The sequence below is a fragment of the Podarcis raffonei genome, chromosome 14 (assembly GCF_027172205.1).
Source record: "Podarcis raffonei isolate rPodRaf1 chromosome 14, rPodRaf1.pri, whole genome shotgun sequence".
Lineage (NCBI taxonomy): Eukaryota > Metazoa > Chordata > Lepidosauria > Squamata > Lacertidae > Podarcis > Podarcis raffonei.
In genome coordinates, this window is record NC_070615.1 from 8,475,368 (window position 1) to 8,492,543 (window position 17,176).

At 50.7% G+C, this 17,176-nt stretch overlaps 1 protein-coding gene across 2 annotated transcripts in view; it reads right to left on the reverse strand.

Moving 5' to 3' along the window:
- HCN4 (hyperpolarization activated cyclic nucleotide gated potassium channel 4) overlaps window positions 1–13,554 on the reverse strand; it is a 127,080-nt gene extending 113,526 nt beyond the window's left edge. For both annotated transcript variants that reach the window (XM_053365408.1, XM_053365407.1), the window contains exon 1: window positions 12,645–13,554. In XM_053365408.1, coding sequence (XP_053221383.1) covers window positions 12,645–13,474 — 830 coding nt within the window. In that variant the 5' untranslated portion in view covers window positions 13,475–13,554. The remainder of the gene's footprint in view (window positions 1–12,644) is intronic.
- Between the last annotated feature and the right edge of the window lie 3,622 nt (window positions 13,555–17,176).

The following is a 17,176-nucleotide window of genomic DNA, read 5'->3' on the forward strand; positions in this document are numbered from 1 at the left end:
CACAAAAAATCACACAATAAGAGAATCATACTTGCTACAAATGTGCTACCAGGAGCCAAGCTAAAATTTGCTTTAACGGCCCTACTGAACCAGAGCTAGTGGTTTGTCTCCCCTGGACTTTGTCTAGAGTGAGACAAACTACAAGACACATACCGTATTTTTCGCACGATTGGACGCACCGGACCATAGGGCGCACCTAGTTTTTTGGGGGGGAAATAAAGGAAAAAAATTTTCCCTTTATTTCCCCCCCAAAAGCAGGTCAGGGAAACCGAACCAGGTCGAGGAACAGCGGGATAGTGGCGCTGCGCCTCCCTGCTGTCCCCCGAGCTTGTGGGGCTGGCTGATGTCTGCCTGGCGCGAGGGGCGCTCTGCTTCAGGGCGCCCCTCGCGCCGGGCGGCAGGCTGCTATCCACAGCATGGGGAGCCCTGCGGGGAACTCCTGCAAGGCTCCCCACGCTGCGGATGTGTTCCCGAAGCGCCGGGCGCTCTGCTTTCAGGGCGCCCGACGCTCCGGGAAGCAGGCTGCTATCCGCAGCCTAGACATCCCTGCGGGACCTCCTGCAGGGTTGCCTAGGCTGCGGATGTCTTCCCGAAGCGCCAGGCGCTCTGCTTTCAGGGCGCCCGACGCTCTGGGAAGCAGGCTGCTATCCGCAGCCTAGACATCCCTGCGGGACCTCCTGCAGGGTTGCCTAGGCTGCGGATGTCTTCCCGAAGCGCCGGGCGCTCTGCTTTCAGGGCACCCGACGCTCCGGGAAGCAGGCTGCTATCCGCAGCCTAGACAACGGCTAGCGGAGCGCTAATCCCGAAGCTTGGGGCTGCGGAGCTCAGCGCGCCCCAAACTTCTGGGTGCCGGCAAGGTCTAGACGGCTAGCGGAGACCTTGCCGGCACCTAGAAGCTTGGGGCGCGCTGAGCTCCGCACGCCCCAAGCTTCGGGATTAATGCAGCGCTCCGCTAGCCGTGGGAGAGCTGGGTCTCCCACGGCTAGCGGATAGCTTCCTGAAGCCTGGAGAGCGAGAGGGGTCGGTGCGCACTGACCCCTCTCACTTTCCAGGCTTCAGCGAAAGCCTGCATTCGCTCCATAGGACGCACACACATTTTCCCTTGCTTTTTAGGAGGGAAAAAGTGCGTCCTATGGTGCGAAAAATATGGTAATGCTAAACCAAACCACGGCATAGGTCCTGGAAGAGGGAAGGAACAAAGCAGCTACTATGTCTGCAGCATTCTTGCTTGTTCATGCTAAGCCGTGGCTCGGCTGAGAGACTGTTACTTGCAAATCATGTCCAGCATTTTAAAGTAGAACCTTATTTTTAAAAGTCAAGCAAGGATGCCCATCACTCACCTCCTACGACACCTCTCCCAGAGTCAACGGACTCCAGTTATGTTTTGGCACAGCATATAGTGAGTCCAACTTGGGTGCAACTGCAGTTCCACAATCTTAAACTGCTCTTTTCTCTGCTGTTCTCTTCTCTCTTTCTTATTTTTGTAAGAGGGTTGTCAGTATTTGTAACATTTGAAACTTGCCAAGCACCCCAGAATCGGTTTTGGCAAAAGGAAGTATAAAAATGGCTTAAATAAAAATAAACAAACACAGAGCTAACCAAATTGTTTGATGATTTTGTTTGTTTGTTGCCTTATTTATATGGTTTCAATGGGATTATCATGACTGTAATGTTTGTTGATGTTTAATGCTTTGGTTACTCCTGTGAGCCACCACTTTGAGCTCTGCTTCATGGTTTCAAAAGTGGTATATAAATATTAAAGGTAAAGGGACCCCTGACCATTAGGTCCAGTCGTGACCAACTCTGGGGTTGCGGCACTCATCTCACTTTATTGGCCAGCATGACTAAGCTGCTTCTGGCAAACCAGAGCAGTGCACGGAAACGCCGTTTACGTTTCCACTGGAGCGGTACCTATTTATCTACTTGCACTTTGATGTGCTTTCGAACTGCTAGGTTGGCAGGAGCAGGGACCAAGCAACGGGAGCTCACCCAGTCACGGGGATTCGAACCGCTGACCTTCTGATCAGCAAGTCCTAGGCTCTGTGGTTTAACCCACAGCGCCACCCATGTCCCATATAAATATTAAATCAAACCAAAATTACCCACACCAATGAAGCTCATTTGGAACTGCTGATCAATTCGTCATAAAGCAGAAGGCAGAGCAGTCTCATTTGCCATCGCTCCAGAAGGCACGATGAAAGCCAGTGTGTGGAAACAGCAAGGAAGCAGTTTTCAATTTAGTGGTAAGAGAATCTACCTTAGCAGTAAGAGCTTTGTGGCTGTGGAACAGACAGCCTCAGGACACTTTTTTTTGCTGGAGAGCTGTCTGTTGCAGGTCCTGCATCAAGCAGAAAGCTGGATGAGTTTATCTTCAAGGTTCCTCCCACCTCTCATGATTCTTAATAATGTTTTCTAGCATGTCTTTATCCCAAAGTACAATAAACCCTCTTGGTTTGTAAAAAGTGTGGGACAGACTGCTGCGAAATAGATCAGTCCAGCATACAGAGAAAAGACATATGCGATCAGGGATGGGGGCTTTGGCAGGGTTGTTGATATGAGAACAGGAGCATGTTCTGCCTTACACAAAATCAGAACACTGCTCCATCTAGCTCAGTACTGTCTGCACTGACTGGCTATGGCTCTCTGGGGTTACAAGCAGGAGATATCTCCCTGCCCCATCAAGAGATTTTGGGGACCTTCTGCATGCAATGCAATGCTCCTATGACTACCCAGTGAGATCATTTTTCCTGCAGCAAAGCTACTGCCACTTTCTGTTATCCGGGAAGAGGACAAGATACTTCCATGGCTCAGCACTGGCATATGCATAACACTAAGGAAATTAAGAGGGTTCTAGGGGAACGCAGGTGGCGCTGTGGGTTAAAACAGTGAGCCTAGGGCTTGCTGATCAGAAGGTCGGAGGTTTGAATCCCTACAATGGGGTGAGCTCCCATTGCTCAGTCCCTGCTCCTGTCAAAGTGCCAGTAGATAGATAGGTAGCACTCTGGTGGGAAGGTAAATGACGTTTCCGTGCACTGCGCTGGTTTGCCAGAAGCGGCTTAGTCATGCTGGCGACATGACCCGGAAGCTGTATGCCTGCTCCCTCAGCCAGTAAAGTGATATGAGTGCCGCAACCTCAGAGTCATCTGCGACTGGACCTAACGGTCAGGGGTTCTTTTACCTTTTAATAATCTAGGATTGCACATAAGAGACAGGACTGGGGAATGAGAGAAAGTCAAGAATGTGAATCTTAAATAGAGTGAGAGAACGCATATCTGGGGGGGGGGGGGTTGACTCCCCTAGTTAGAATGAAGTCAGTTAGAATGAAAGTCAGAGAAACAGCAGGCACATCCCCTCAGCCGCTACCTAACCTTTACTTTATCCGGTAGCTCAGGATAACAAGCCCGGAGGTCATTTTAAACTCTGCTTTGTTTACAACCCAGGTCAGCAACTAATTGTGGCTCCAGGAAACTTTGCAGAGCTGGTAGGTGGTGGCAAGACAGGTCTGTTCCCCTGAAACCCCCAACCCACCCATTATCTCCACTCTCCATGGCAGAGTGAAGGTGGGAGGGGGGGACACGGCTGGAGTCCTCTGTGCCTTTGTATTACAGGAGAGAGAAACAGAGTTGTGCACTGCCTTAGACCTAGGTGGGAGGCCGGTATGAAGGAAGAACGGAGTCTGTGCAATGGCAACTTTTGCACCCCACTTCAAGAATGTAGGAAAAGCCCTCCTGGATCAGACCAAAGTCCATCTAGTCCAGCATTCTGGTCCCACCAGAACTTATGGAAACTTACGGATGCTTTTTGTATTGATTGCTCTCAGTGGCGTAGCGTGGGTTGTCAGCACCCGGGGCAAGGCAAGTAATTTGCGCCCCCTAACCCTAACCCCCAGATGTTGCGCCCGGTGCGGCTGCCCCCCCCCTGCACCCCCCATGCTACGCCACTGCTTGTACCTGTTTTGGGCATAACCTCTGAGGATCATCTTGTCCAACCCCCTGCAATGCAGGAATCTCAGCTAATGCATCCATGACAGATGGCCATCCAAACTCTGTGTAGAAACCTCAAAGGAAGGAGAGTCCATCCTCTGCTAAGCAGGACCATTCTACTGTTGAACTGCTCTGTCAGAAAGTTCTTTCTGATGTTTAGTCAGAATCTTTTTTCTTGTAACATGAATCCATTGGTTTAGGACCAGTTGTAGCTTGCAGCTTACACAGTGAAACCCTAGCCCTGTCTACATAGAACGTAGAGTGAATTCAGTGGGGCTATCTCCTACATAAGGGGGGTTAGGATGGCAGGCTTTCTGTACAAAGCCAAAAATCCTATCCTTTGCTCCACACACTGTTCCCTCTGGCCTCGCCCTCCACTAGGATGCGGTCCGTGAAACGTTGCAGAAGATGGAATGCAGCGCCCAGCTGAAAAAAGATTCCCACATGGATCTCAGTGACTTTTAGCATGTAAGTGGACTCCTCTCCAGTAAATCTGTGGTGAATCCCATTTTCGGTTTGCATTAGTGAAATCCAGCATAAAAGGACTGCAGTGAAGGGAATAAATGCAGAGCAGGATATACCGTAGCTTCACCTTATCCTTTGACTCCTCTCCTCTCTCTCTCCCTGGAGAAATGAAGCAGTGACCCGACAAGGAGTAGCGAAGGATGGGCGTGTTTCGTCCCTGATCCGGATGAGATCAAGGCGCCGGCAACGGGAAGGAGGCAGGGGAGAAGCAGGCCAGCCGGGGCTGCTCCAGACCCCCCCCCCATCTCTCCCATCGCCGCTGGAGGGGTCATGGAGGCACTGAGCCCGGGAGGCGGGTAGCCAGCCAGGGCGCACCTACCCAACCTCGCCGCGCGCCCAGGCGCGCTGCTCTCTCCAGCTTCCTCCCGGTTGGGCCAGCGGCTCCACCTCTTCCTTTGCCTCTTTGAGGCGCTTAATTCCCAGCAAGCGATTAGCAGGCTCGGATCGGATCCTGCGGCAGGCGGCGCCTCCACCTCCTCCTCCTCCTCCCGGCTTTGCTGCTGCTGCTGCGCGGCTCTTTTCCCTCCACCAACGGCGCGCTGCGCCTTGGAGAGGTTCCCGCTTCCTCGAGGGGGGCCGGCCAAACGGAGACGACGACCCCCCACTCCAACCAAGCCTCGATGGCTTGTCCCTTCCCTCTGGACTCGCGCCCCCCCCAGATGTTGCGCCCGGTGCGGCCGGCACCCCTGGCACCCCCCACGCTACGCCACTGATTGCTCTTTCTCTCCACTACGGTAATCTGCCCCGGGGCATGAGGGTGAAGGGTGGGTACAAAATCTAGCAATAACAACAATAACCTCCATAACTCAAGGTTAGAGCACCTGCTTTGCATACAGAAGGTTTCCAGATTCAATCCCTGGCATTTCCAGGTAAGGTTGGGAGAGAGCCCCTGCCTGAAACCCGAGAGAGGCACTGTCAGTCAGCACAGGCAGCACTGCGGGAATTATAGGGACAGAACTACCCAAACTGTATAGAAACTTATTCATGTAGGCGACTACAGGGGCAAGAATGTTACTTGCCCCAAAATGGAAAGAAGAAGTAGTCCCAGCAAAAGACAAACAGATACAAAAACTTACGGAATATGCAGAAATGGCAAAACTTACCGAAAACATAAGAAACCAAGATAACAAACTTTTTATAAAAGAATTGAAATGGTTTATTGAATCTTTGCAAACAAACTGTAAACATTGGCAGGATTGTTGTAATAACCTGCAGTTTTATAAGGGTATATACTTAAAGCATATGAATAAATGAGCAAATGAAGTTAATTTGGATACGCAGAAAATATTAAAAATAAATTTAAGGAACCGCAGAAAGAGCAGGAAAGAAGTCAAGTTTTGAAATGTTGAAATGATTGTAAAATGACTGAAATGAACTGAAAATTATATATGAAATAAAAAAGCACAGGCAGTACTGAGCTGGACAGACAGTCTGACAAAAGGCAGCTTCTCAAGAACCCTCTCGCACTCATCTTCAACTCACACTCAGAGGAATCGTGCCTCTAAGAATGAAGGTGGACCATAGCCAGGATAACTAGCAGCCATGGATAACCTGATTCTCTATTATTTACACCCATCCAAGTTGGTGGTAACCGCTGTACCCTGTGGTTTCAAATCACATCATTCTGTGACCTCTTGCTTCCTTCTCCCACAGCCTCAGGCACCTCTTGAGCAAGGGGAAAGCACTGGAAGTGGTGGATATGGGGCAAAGGGGCCCACAATGTGGGAGCCAGCATGGTGTAGTGGTTAAGAGCGGTGGACTCGTAATCTGGTGAACCAGGTTCGCTTCCCCACTCCTCCACATGCAGCTGCTGGGTGACTTCTCTGAAGTCTCTCAGCCCCACTCACCTTACAAAGTGTTTGTTGTGGGGGAGGAAGGGAAGGAGATTGTTAGCCGCTTTGAGACTTCTTAAGGGGAGTGAAAGATAGGATATCAAGTCCAAACTCCACCTCTTCTTCTTTACTGTGTCTGGGACTGAAAGCAATCACTGTTGTGGCACTTACTGTGCATTCATTTCAGTAAGTGCCCATCCTTATCCTCTGGGATAGGACAGAAGAGACCTGTTGGATAAAACCAATGGTCCATCTAAATCTGCTTCCTGTTTCTCACAGTAGCCAATCAGATTCCTCCAGGGAGCCCACAGAAGGGGCTTAAGTAGACCTTCAGCACTTTTTATCCTCCAGAAGTCAGATCTTGATGGCACTGTGCATTTGAATATGGATGTTTGGCTTTGCTATTGTGTCTAATTGAGCTCTGTTTGCTCCCTAAACTTGTGGAACACACACACCCTTTCAAAGCAATCCAAGCCACACAATGAGTTCCATAAATTAATGACAGGTTGTGTAAAACTGTGCTTTTGATTTCTGAAATGACTGGCAAGAGCTTTCACTGAGCGGGGAAAAGATGAGAGAAATCCACTCTGTCCACAACCACAAGGCACAAGTTTATAGATCCCTCTTTTGTCACCTTTTCCCCCTAAACTCAAGAGCTACACAAGCAGTTTAGCCATATTTGCTTCACAGAGGAAGTCCCTTTGTCATTTTGATTGTCATTTTCTCCACCTTTCTCAGCTCTACAAGATGACTAAGGGATAGCAGGAGAACCACACGTTTATATAACTATAAATGCCAATATAAAAAAATAAAATACTAGAGGAATGCAAAAATATGCATCAGGGTACTAGAGACTCACAAAATTCAAACACGTCACTTAAGGAAGGGAGGAGGAATCTGTCACCCTCCAAATATGGTTGGACTTCAACTGCCTGACCACTAGACCATGCTGCCCAAAGCTAGACTTAAAGGGACTCCAAGGGAACCACAGGTTCATCATCCCTTACTTATGGTCAGGAAGGTAGACTAGAGCTGCACAGTTTTATGGGAGCAAAACCCCAATGAACTCCACCAGACTGATTTCTGTGTAAACACGCGTAGGAGTGCCTTGCAGCCTGTAGATTACGCTTTTATTAGTCCCAGTTCTATGAAAACAACATACTCCCATGATCATAACAAAACTTGGAAGTGCCATGGGCTACAGGACTGCAGAGTGGAACTGGAGCTACCAAGGAAAGGGCCTCCTAGGTGGAGAAGAACTGGAGAGGCAGTGCTGCATAGTGGTTAGGGCAGGGGTCAGAAATTTTTTTCAGCAGGGGGCCTGTCCACTGTCCCTCAGACCTTGTGGGGGGCCGGACTATATTTTGAAAGGGGGAGGAAAGGAACAAATCCCTATGCCCCACAAATAACCCAGAGATGCATTTTAAATAAAAGGACACATTCTACTCATGTAAAAACACACTGATTCCTGGACCGTCTGCGGGCCGGATTTAGAAGGCAATTGGGCTCCGGCCCCCGGGCCTTAGTTTGCCTACCCATGGGCTAGGGTGTTGGAACAGGACTGCAGAGAGATAGGTTTGAACCCCCACTCAGCCATGAAACTCACTGCATGACCTTGAGCTGGTTACCGTCTCAAAGCCTAATTTACCTCACAGGGTTGTTGTGATAAAAAGCGGAGGGGGGACGGATGGACCATACATGCCACACTGAGATCCTTGGAGGGAAAGTTGAGATATAAATGTAATAAACAAGTGAAAATAAGGAGGAAAAGGTGTGAGGCAGCAAAACAAGCCAGTATGGTGTAGTGGTTAAGAGCGGTAGTCTCGTAATCTGGTGAACTGGGTTCGCTTCCCCGCTCCTCCACCTGCAGCTGCTGGATGACCTTGGGCCAGTCACACTTCTCTGAAGTCTCTCAGCCCCACTCACCTCACAGAGTGTTTGTTGTGGGGGAGGAAGGGAAAGGAGATTGTTAGCCGCTTTGAGACTCCTTAAAGGGAGTGAAAGGCGGGATATCAAATCCAAACTCTTCTTCTTCTTCTTAAAGACTATCCTTTTTCAACAAGCCTTTTAAGCCTTCATCCCAGTCTGTGTCTATTTTGAATATGAAACTGTCTACATATGATTTTTTTAAAAAATTGTTCTTATATCTAGGAGGAGTGTAACTCTGAATGCCAGCTCTAGGGTGGGGAGATGTCAGGTGATTGAAACTGGAAACTTCACCGAGTTGTCTCCTCCCCCCCTCCCCCCCCCGCTTTGGGGAGCATAGGATTATTGAAAAAGCAAAGCCATTCATTTCATCAAAGTCCAACACAAGCATGCCAAAAAGCCACTTGCAAAAAAAAAAGCAAGGCGCTTACAATGCAATGAGTTAGCTCCTTGCTACGAAGCAGTTGTGTTCTTCCCATTATTTTGAGAATTGCTGCCAAAAAGGTGTGAGCACATTAGGCATACTTTAAATATTTTTCTTTTAGAAAAATTAAATCTAAAAAAGACAAGACATTAACAAAACAAAACTTGAGAGTTTTGCAAAATTTCAGAGGAGCAGAAGCTTCCAAGAAGTAGTTTTAGGCTGGACTCCCCTATACACATATTAGGACACGTGTGGCGCTGTGGTCTAAAACCACAGAGCACTCTTGGGCTTGCCGATCAGAAGGTTGGCAGTTCGAATGAGCTCCCGTTGCTCGGTCCCTGCTCCTGCCAACCTAGCAGTCCGAAAGCACAAAGTACAAGTAGATAAATAGGTACCGCTCCAGGGGGGAAGGTAAACGGCGTTTCCGTGCGCTGCTCTGGTTCGCCAGAAGTGGCTTAGTCATGCTGGCCACATGACCTGGAAGCTGTCTGCAGACAAACGCCAGCTCCCTCGGCCAGTAAAGCGAGATGAGCGCCACAACCCCAGAGTCGTCTACGACTGGACTTAATGGTCAGGAGTTCTGTTACCTTTACCTTACCCCTATACACATGCACACACTTCCTAGGGAATGAGCCCTGATTTAAAATGAGTCTCTCCTTCAGTATTTATTCTATTTATATCCTACCTCTCCTCCAAGGAGCTGAAAATAGTACGCATACTATCCGCACTTTCCCATTTTATCCACACCACAACAATCCTGCAGAGAAGGTGAGGCTGGGAATGAGAGACTGGCCCAAGGTCACCCAGCGAGCTTCATGGATGAGTGGGGATTCGAACCCTGGTTTTCCAGGTCCTAGCCTACCACCCTAACCACTACACCATGGCAATGGCCCTACACTTGCATCAAGCATTACTGCCAAACACACACAGTCCCTGCTACACACTGCTGAGGGTCCTCATCGGAAGGAAACTGCCTTAAGGATTGCATAGCTAATGTATGTCAAAATCAGGTTGCAAGTGAGTGTCACATAGCATGAATGCACACATGCACACATACACATCTCTGCAATCAGACAAGCAGGGGACACTTTCAAGGCCACACTCCAGGCAGGCAAAAACATTCAGAGGGTGCAAAGCAAGTCCAGGGAGGGGTGTGGCCTACAGAGGGGGTGTGGCCCAGGAAAAGTCTCAAGGGCCAGATAAAGATGCACGGAGGGCTGCATTTGGCCCTTGGGCTTGTGGTTGTCCGCCCCAGCTTTAAGCTGTGATGTGACCTGCAAAACTCCTTCAGTCAGCCATGGGTTTGGGAGCCAAGACAGTTGCAAGCACCAACTTAAATGGGAAACAAACCAGACTTCCGGATCTTTCTTCAGTGTGCGCTATCACAACCAGACACCACCAGCCTCGCCATTGGTTCCTGTACTCCTAATGGCTCCATTCCCTCCCAGACAATACAACAAAGGTGTGGATGTATGCCAATTTGTAGGGCATAATTAAATTAAACTAACCCCAAGCTGCTGTGGCCTGGTGTTGCTTAATCCAAGGGTAGCTGATCTGTGGACCCCAGGATGTTGTTGGACCAGTGTCCATCATCTCCAATCACCGGCCATGCCGGATGGGACTGATGGGAGTTGGCAATCCAATGGCAACATGCAGGTCACCCCTTCTGTGGGACTGCATCTGCTCCGCATGCAGAATGTCTGGAGAGCTTCTGTCAGTCAGTATAGACCAGGTTTCCTCAACCTCGGCCCTCCAGATGTTTTGAGACTACAGTTCCCATCATCCCCGACCACTAGTCCTGCTAGCTAGGGATGGTGGGAGTTGTAGTCCCAAAACATCTGGAGGGCCGAGTTTACCTATGCCTGGAGAATACTGAGCTGGGTGGACCAATGGTCTGACTCGGATTACGGCAGTTCCCTTTGCTGTAAAATTTATTTATAAACTGTCCTGAATTTAATGCCGGTCCAGGATTGTTAGATGACCCTGTGTTCCAGCGCAAAGAATGGGTGGGAATGGGGGGAAAACATTCTATCCACATCACGCCTCATTTTGTAAACCTTTATCATCATGTCCTCCACCGCCACCCTGCTAAAGTGTAAATTCCAGAAACCTGAACGCCTCTCCTCTTTATTTCCTCTTAACGTTATTGTGTAAGGCGGTTGTAATTAAAATCAGCATAATAAGGCCCAGCTCTTGATTGCGCTAAATCATTTCTTATTGATTGCAACATATTACATACATATTTAGTAGAAGAAAGTTTGCCAGGCACCAGTTAATTCAGAAACGTTTGTCAGCACAGCCCCCCCCCTCGCTTTCTCTCTCTCTCTCTGCTACCGAATATGTACTTGAAAGAAATTAGCTATGAAGCTAATTCATTCAACAAAAACAAACGCTCCTCCCCCTCTGATTCCCACTCGGCAGAGTTAAGGACAGCTTTTTTGGAAATAAATAATGGCTTAATTGGTTAGTCTATTTTAAAACTAGACCTTTGGAGAGACGTTCTGCTGGGTGCAACATCTCTCTACTCTTTCACAGGGAAACCATCAGAGCAGGATTTGGAGGCAAAGGTCCAGGGGGACCCCACTCAGCAGAATGAGAGGGGGGGCAACATGCACACCCATACAAGGGCAGCAGGGCTGGCTTAGCAGCTAAAGGCAGCGGGAGGGGGGAGGGACCAAAGTCTAAATTTACTTGACTGCACCACTGATTGCTCATTCTATGAAGGAGACACCCTTTGATTCACACATATCCCTGGCTCAAGATGCTGCAATGCTAAATACCTGGGCTATGCCACCAAAGGCCCTTTCGTCCAGGCTGTTGGGACTGGGGAAGAGAGATTTCGGGATGACTCTGCAGCTGCAGTCCTATCCACACATGCAGCCAGATCCCACACGTTTATTCACAAACATGTCCCACTGAGTTCCACCAGGCAAGTCCCAAGAAGGGAATTCTACAGTTCTTGCAACCTTATTAGGAAGTAATTGAACACAAGGGTCTTACTTCCAAGTAAGCACGTCTGTGATCTGTTCAAAGAAGTCACAATGACTCTCTCCAAGGTTTGAGGCTTTGCAGTTGGTGCATCAGGTGCGCAGAAATAAGGGCAGTAGAAATTTCCCCATCACCTTGTCCTTTTGGAGTCATTGCACACATACATCTCATGCTGACATCATGGGCTGTATCCAAGCCCTACACAGAGAAGACCCATTGGAATTAACGGACCTAAGTGAATCAAGTCCATTCATTCCAAAAGAGCAGGAGTAACATTGGTGACAACCCATCATTTTGACGCCAGAAGGTGGAGAGGTTGCTTTTCAAATGTGAGAGTCGAAGGATGTTGAGATGTAAAAGTTTAGTGGCATCTTCAAGGAGAGACTCAGCCTCCTCCACCAGTGATGCCCTCTATGCAACTGGGGAAACTGGGGCAGATGGAGTCTCTGTCAGGACAAGAGTTTGGGGGCAGAGGAAGACCATTCAAAGTCAGGGAAGGGGGTGCACAGCTGTTGCCCGTGTTAGCCCTACTCAAAGTAGGCTCATTGAAACGAAAGGACCCAATCCATTCATTTCAGTAGGTCTGCTCTGAATGGGACTTAGTTGGATACAACCCAATGTGTGCATCCCGACTCCAAGATTAATATGCGCCAACTGCACGGTGACTTCAAAAAGGCAACTTGGCTGGAAAACGCCTCCCGTGTATGTTTTTTACACCTGATGCGCCAGCTGCAAAACCCCAAACGCTGGAAAGAGTCACCGGGACTTCTGCAGCCGTCTACTCTGAGTAGGACTTCGTTAGCTCGCACTAAAGAGGGGGAGACTCCCACGGCCACTCAGTGCAGAGCCCCCCAACTGCCTAACTGCATCGCTTAGTGCCAAACGTTACCTGTGGCTGGGTAAGGGTGGGGTGGGGGAGGCGGAGATAGGGGAGGGGCTTCATCCTCCCCACTTTCCCCTTTTTACCTGAAATCGCTGTACGGGTGGATGATCCAGAAGCCGGCGGACTTAACCCTTTCCTGCTCCCTCTCCACGGCCTTTTGGCTGCCAAACATCCTCAAGGAGAATTTGTTGACCCCCGGCTGCAGCATCGCCCCGAACTGTCTCTGCATGAAGCCAGCCTGGCCCAGCCGCTGCTCGTCGTCCGGGGTGATCTGGTCGGCGCCCCCACCCGCTCCATCGGGACCCCCGCCCCCTTCCACTTTCACGAAGGCGGACGAAGAGGGAGGGGGCGGAGGGTCCGGCGGGGACGAGCAGGACGAGGCTGCCGCCGGGGTCGAGGAAGCGGGGGGTCCCGGCTCGGTGTCCGACAGGTCCGGGGGGCTGCGCTCGTCGCCGGGGGACGCCGCGTCCCCTTCGCTGCTGATCAGGCGGCGCTCCTCGCCCGAGTCGTGCGGGTGGCGGCTGGCCAGAGACGAGAGGCTCCCCTTGAAACGCCGGCAGTCCCCGTTGGTGCTGCTCTTGCCGCTGCCCCGGCAGCCCGGCGCCCCCGAGGCAGCCGCCGCCGCCGCCTCTCCGCTTTCCACGAGTCCGCCGCCCGCATCCCCGACGCCGGGCCTCGAGGGCTCTCCTGCCCCTTGCCCCCGGGCTCCCCCTGGCGGCGCCGACGCCAGGGGCCTCAGCTTGATGCTTTTGCGACGGGCGTCCTTGTCCGCGCCTCCACTGCAGCCGCTTCCTCCTCTTCCTCCTCCTCCACCGGCTTCTTCGTCCTCCTCGTCCATGATCGACGCTTTGGGGCCGATCTGCTGCGGGAGGCTGTATAATCGCTTGCGCATCGACGGCGGCAGCCTGTCCATGGCCGCGCGCTCGGGGAGAGGTGGGGAGGGCGGGGGAGACCTGCTTGCAGGCCGGCGGCTGGTGGTGGGGACCCCCTCGGCTCTCTTCCGCGCCTGCCCAACCCGCGCCCTGCTCAAGGAGCTTCTAAAACGGGGTCTCGCTCAGCTCCGCAGCCAGAGCGCCACAGCCAGGACCACCCATCCTTCTCCTGTCCTCCCGGGGTTGCGCCGGGTCGAGGATGCAGCGCTTCCGAAAGGGCAGCGGGGTGCGCCAGGCGGAGAGCCCCTCCCCGGGCTGGCTAGCTGGCGTCCCACTGAGCCGCCGCCGCGGTGACCCTTCCGTCCGCCGCCTGCTGCTGCTGCTGCTGCTGCACAGCCCCCCGGGGCAGCGGGACACCCAGCCGGCGGCTCCTCAGCGCTCGCCACGGCTGCATCTCGGCGGCGGCGGCTTCCATAGGCGCCCGGGCAGCCGCGTCTCCGGCGAAGCAGACATAATAATGAGAAGGAGGGTGATCAGGAGGCGGACGGGGAGGAGGGACGGAGCAACACCTGCTGAGGAGCCGAGGAGGGCGATCCCCACCGCCGGCAGCCCCCGCGCCACAAGGGCCCCTCGCCCCTCCGCGGCCTCGACGGCGGCCCGCGATAAACAAGGAGCGCGCGAGCAACCTGCAGCAGCATCCAGCGCCCGGGCGCCGCTTACATCACTGCTGCTGCTGCTGCTGCCATCCCTGATTCCTCATGCAGCAGCTCCTGGTCCTGGGAATATTCATGAAGCCAGCTGATCCGATTGGGTTGCCATAGGAGCCACCGCTGCCAATGGGCTCTGCCTACCTGAGCTGGCAGCCGGACTTCTTAAAAGGGCAACGCCTCGGACGCCGGGTGGGCGTGCGCGTCTCGGGCGCGTCTCGGGCGCCTCGGCTGCTGCCTGGAGCGGGGGATCGCGGGCGGAAGGACGAGGGAGCGCAAGGAAATCCACAAGCCCCTGATGCTCATCTCTCTCTCTCTTTCTCTCTCTCTCTCTCTCTCTCTCTCTCTCTCTCTCACACACACACACACACTCCTTGTCCCTCAAGTGCTACCATTTGCTCATGCAAAGCTGCAGTGCTGCGCTAAGCTAGAAGTAAGCCCCATTGAAGACCCCGGAACTTACTCCCGAGTAAAGGCGGGCAAGGTTCTTGGCTCCCCACCTTCGCCAACCTAGTGCCCTTCAGATGATTTGGACTGCAACTCCCGCCAACCTCGGCAGCCACAGATGTTTACGTTTCGTGTTGTGCTGCTCTTGTGGCGCTGTAGCCCGTGCAGACAGCAGTGATGCAAACGCAAAGCGGGCTAAATCCACCACTGTGCCAAGAACATGCTGCACTGTACGTGCCCACTGCAAATAAATAAAAATTATTTTAAAGTCTGCAGGAACCCCTGGTGAAACTTACTTCTGAGTAGACGTGTCTATAGAATAGCAGGGGCGCGAAGACCCAAGCCTTTTGTCTCTGTTGCAGCGGCACATAGCTTCGTGGTGGTTAGTGCCCGTTGGGGCTGGTAAGATGTAAGGCAGGAGGCCAACAGTAGGTGGAGCCAGAGGCAATGATAGGTGTAGTCTAGTTCTGTCCTCATCTGCCTCCCTGCTGAATTCCACAAGGGCCACAACAGAAACCAAGGAGGGGGGAGTGGACAGGCAGCGCCACTTTCTGGACTGGTTGTAAGAAAAAAGACAGGTCACTGGGGGCTGGCTGAGTGCAGACTGAGGTAGATGGGGCAGTGCCCCGTTTGCCCTAACGGACCAGCTTCCACCGAAGTTGTGTATTCAGAAAGTAAGCCCCCATTGCATTGAATGGTGCTTACTCCAGAGCAACTGTGCCTGCAATTGCAAACCTCAAGTAGAGTCTTCTGCAATGTTAAAGGCTTAACTCAGCTGCTCCCAAGACAGCGTTCATTAACCTGATATCCTCTGTATATTACAGACTGCAACTCCCATCAAGTGCTGGCTGGGACTGATGGGAATTGTAGTCCAGAACACCTGTCAGGAGGCAGGTTGATGAAGGCTGCTCCTGGAAATTTGGGGACCAAAAGGGTTTTGCTGTCTCTCCCTTGCTCTTGCAATTGTAGAGTCTCTTATGAGAAAATGAAGATAATTGGTCAGTGCAAAAGAATAAAAACAATACCCCATGCAGATTGGAAATCTGGTTTGATTGACTGGTGCATCAAATCAAGAAGGATTCTTAGAAAGGATCTTTTGAGTCCATCCAGTCCAACCTCTGACTTAAGCGCATCCTGTTTCTTGCGCCTTAAATCAGAAATGCACTGAAAAATACTGTGCATATGAACATTGCCGACTACTTTATACTGAGTCAGACCACTGGTCCATCTCTGATTGGCAGTGAGATTGGTACGTGACATCCTTCAACTGAAGGCATCAAGGATGACAGGGATGCTTTTTAAAAAAAATTAATTTATATACTACTTAATGTCAAAATAGTCTTCTAAGAGTTTTACAAATATAACAATCAGTTGCACAAACATTAAAATACAATATAAAACAAAGCATTACAAATATTGATTTAAAAACAGCTAAGCACAGATAATAGTAAAGGTAAAGGGACCCTTGGCCATTAGGTCCAGTCGTGGCCGACTCTGGGGTTGCGGCGCTCATCTCGCTTTATTGGCCGAGGGAGCTGGCGTACAGCTTCCGGGTCATGTGGCCAGCATGACTAAGCCGCTTCTGGCGAACCAGAGCAGCACACGGAAACGCCGCTTACCTTCCTGCCGGAGCGGTACCTACCATTTTTTTCGCTCTATAAGATGCACCAGACAATAAGACACGCCTAGTATTTAGAGGAGCAAAACAAGAAAAAAAATATTCTGAATCTCAGAAGCCAGAACAGCAAGAGGGATCGCTGCGCAGCGAAAGCAGCAATCCCTCTTGCTGTTCTGGCTTCTGGGATAGCTGCGCAGCCTGCATTTGCTCCATAAGACGCACACACATTTCCCCTTACTTTTTAGGAGGGAAAAAGTGAGTCTTATAGAGAAAAAATACGGTATTTATCTACTTGCACTTTGACATGCTTTCAAACTGCTAGGTTGGCAGGAGCTGGGACCGAGCAACAGGAGCTCACCCCGTCACAGGGATTCAAACCACCGACCTTCTGATCAGCAAGTCATAGGCTCTGTGGTTTAACCCACAGCGCCACCCGCATCGATTTAACACAACACAAGCTAAAAAGAAATAAAACCTGTTGAGATAGGCTTGCTTAAACAAAACTATTTTAATCAAAAAGAGTTGAGTTGTTTGCCTGATGATAATAGGCAGTAAGTTCAAAAATTTAGGTGCTGCTACAATAAAAGTTCAATTTCTTACAATGGTGGAACTAGTATTATGTGCTGCCTCCTGTAAAAGTGCCAGTTCTGCAATAAAAACAATCTATGAAAACAACTCCACAATTAAAACCGGAGACTCTGTTTGAGAGATTAAGGGAATACCTGGGAGTTTTGATAGGCAAAGGATGTGCTCTGCCACTGGGAATGACCTCTCCCCACACAGCTATTTAACCTGGTAAACTAAAAGAGCAATTTGAATCAGAACCTGAGAGGCTACTTCTCTAAGTAGTATCGTCTTTTTTAAAGGTTTGATTTAGTGTACTCATTTATTTCCCAACTTTAAGTATATTCAGTGTTTACTGTAGGATTAAAAAAACACACCAAAGCATCAGAATTAAAAAGTGCCGCATA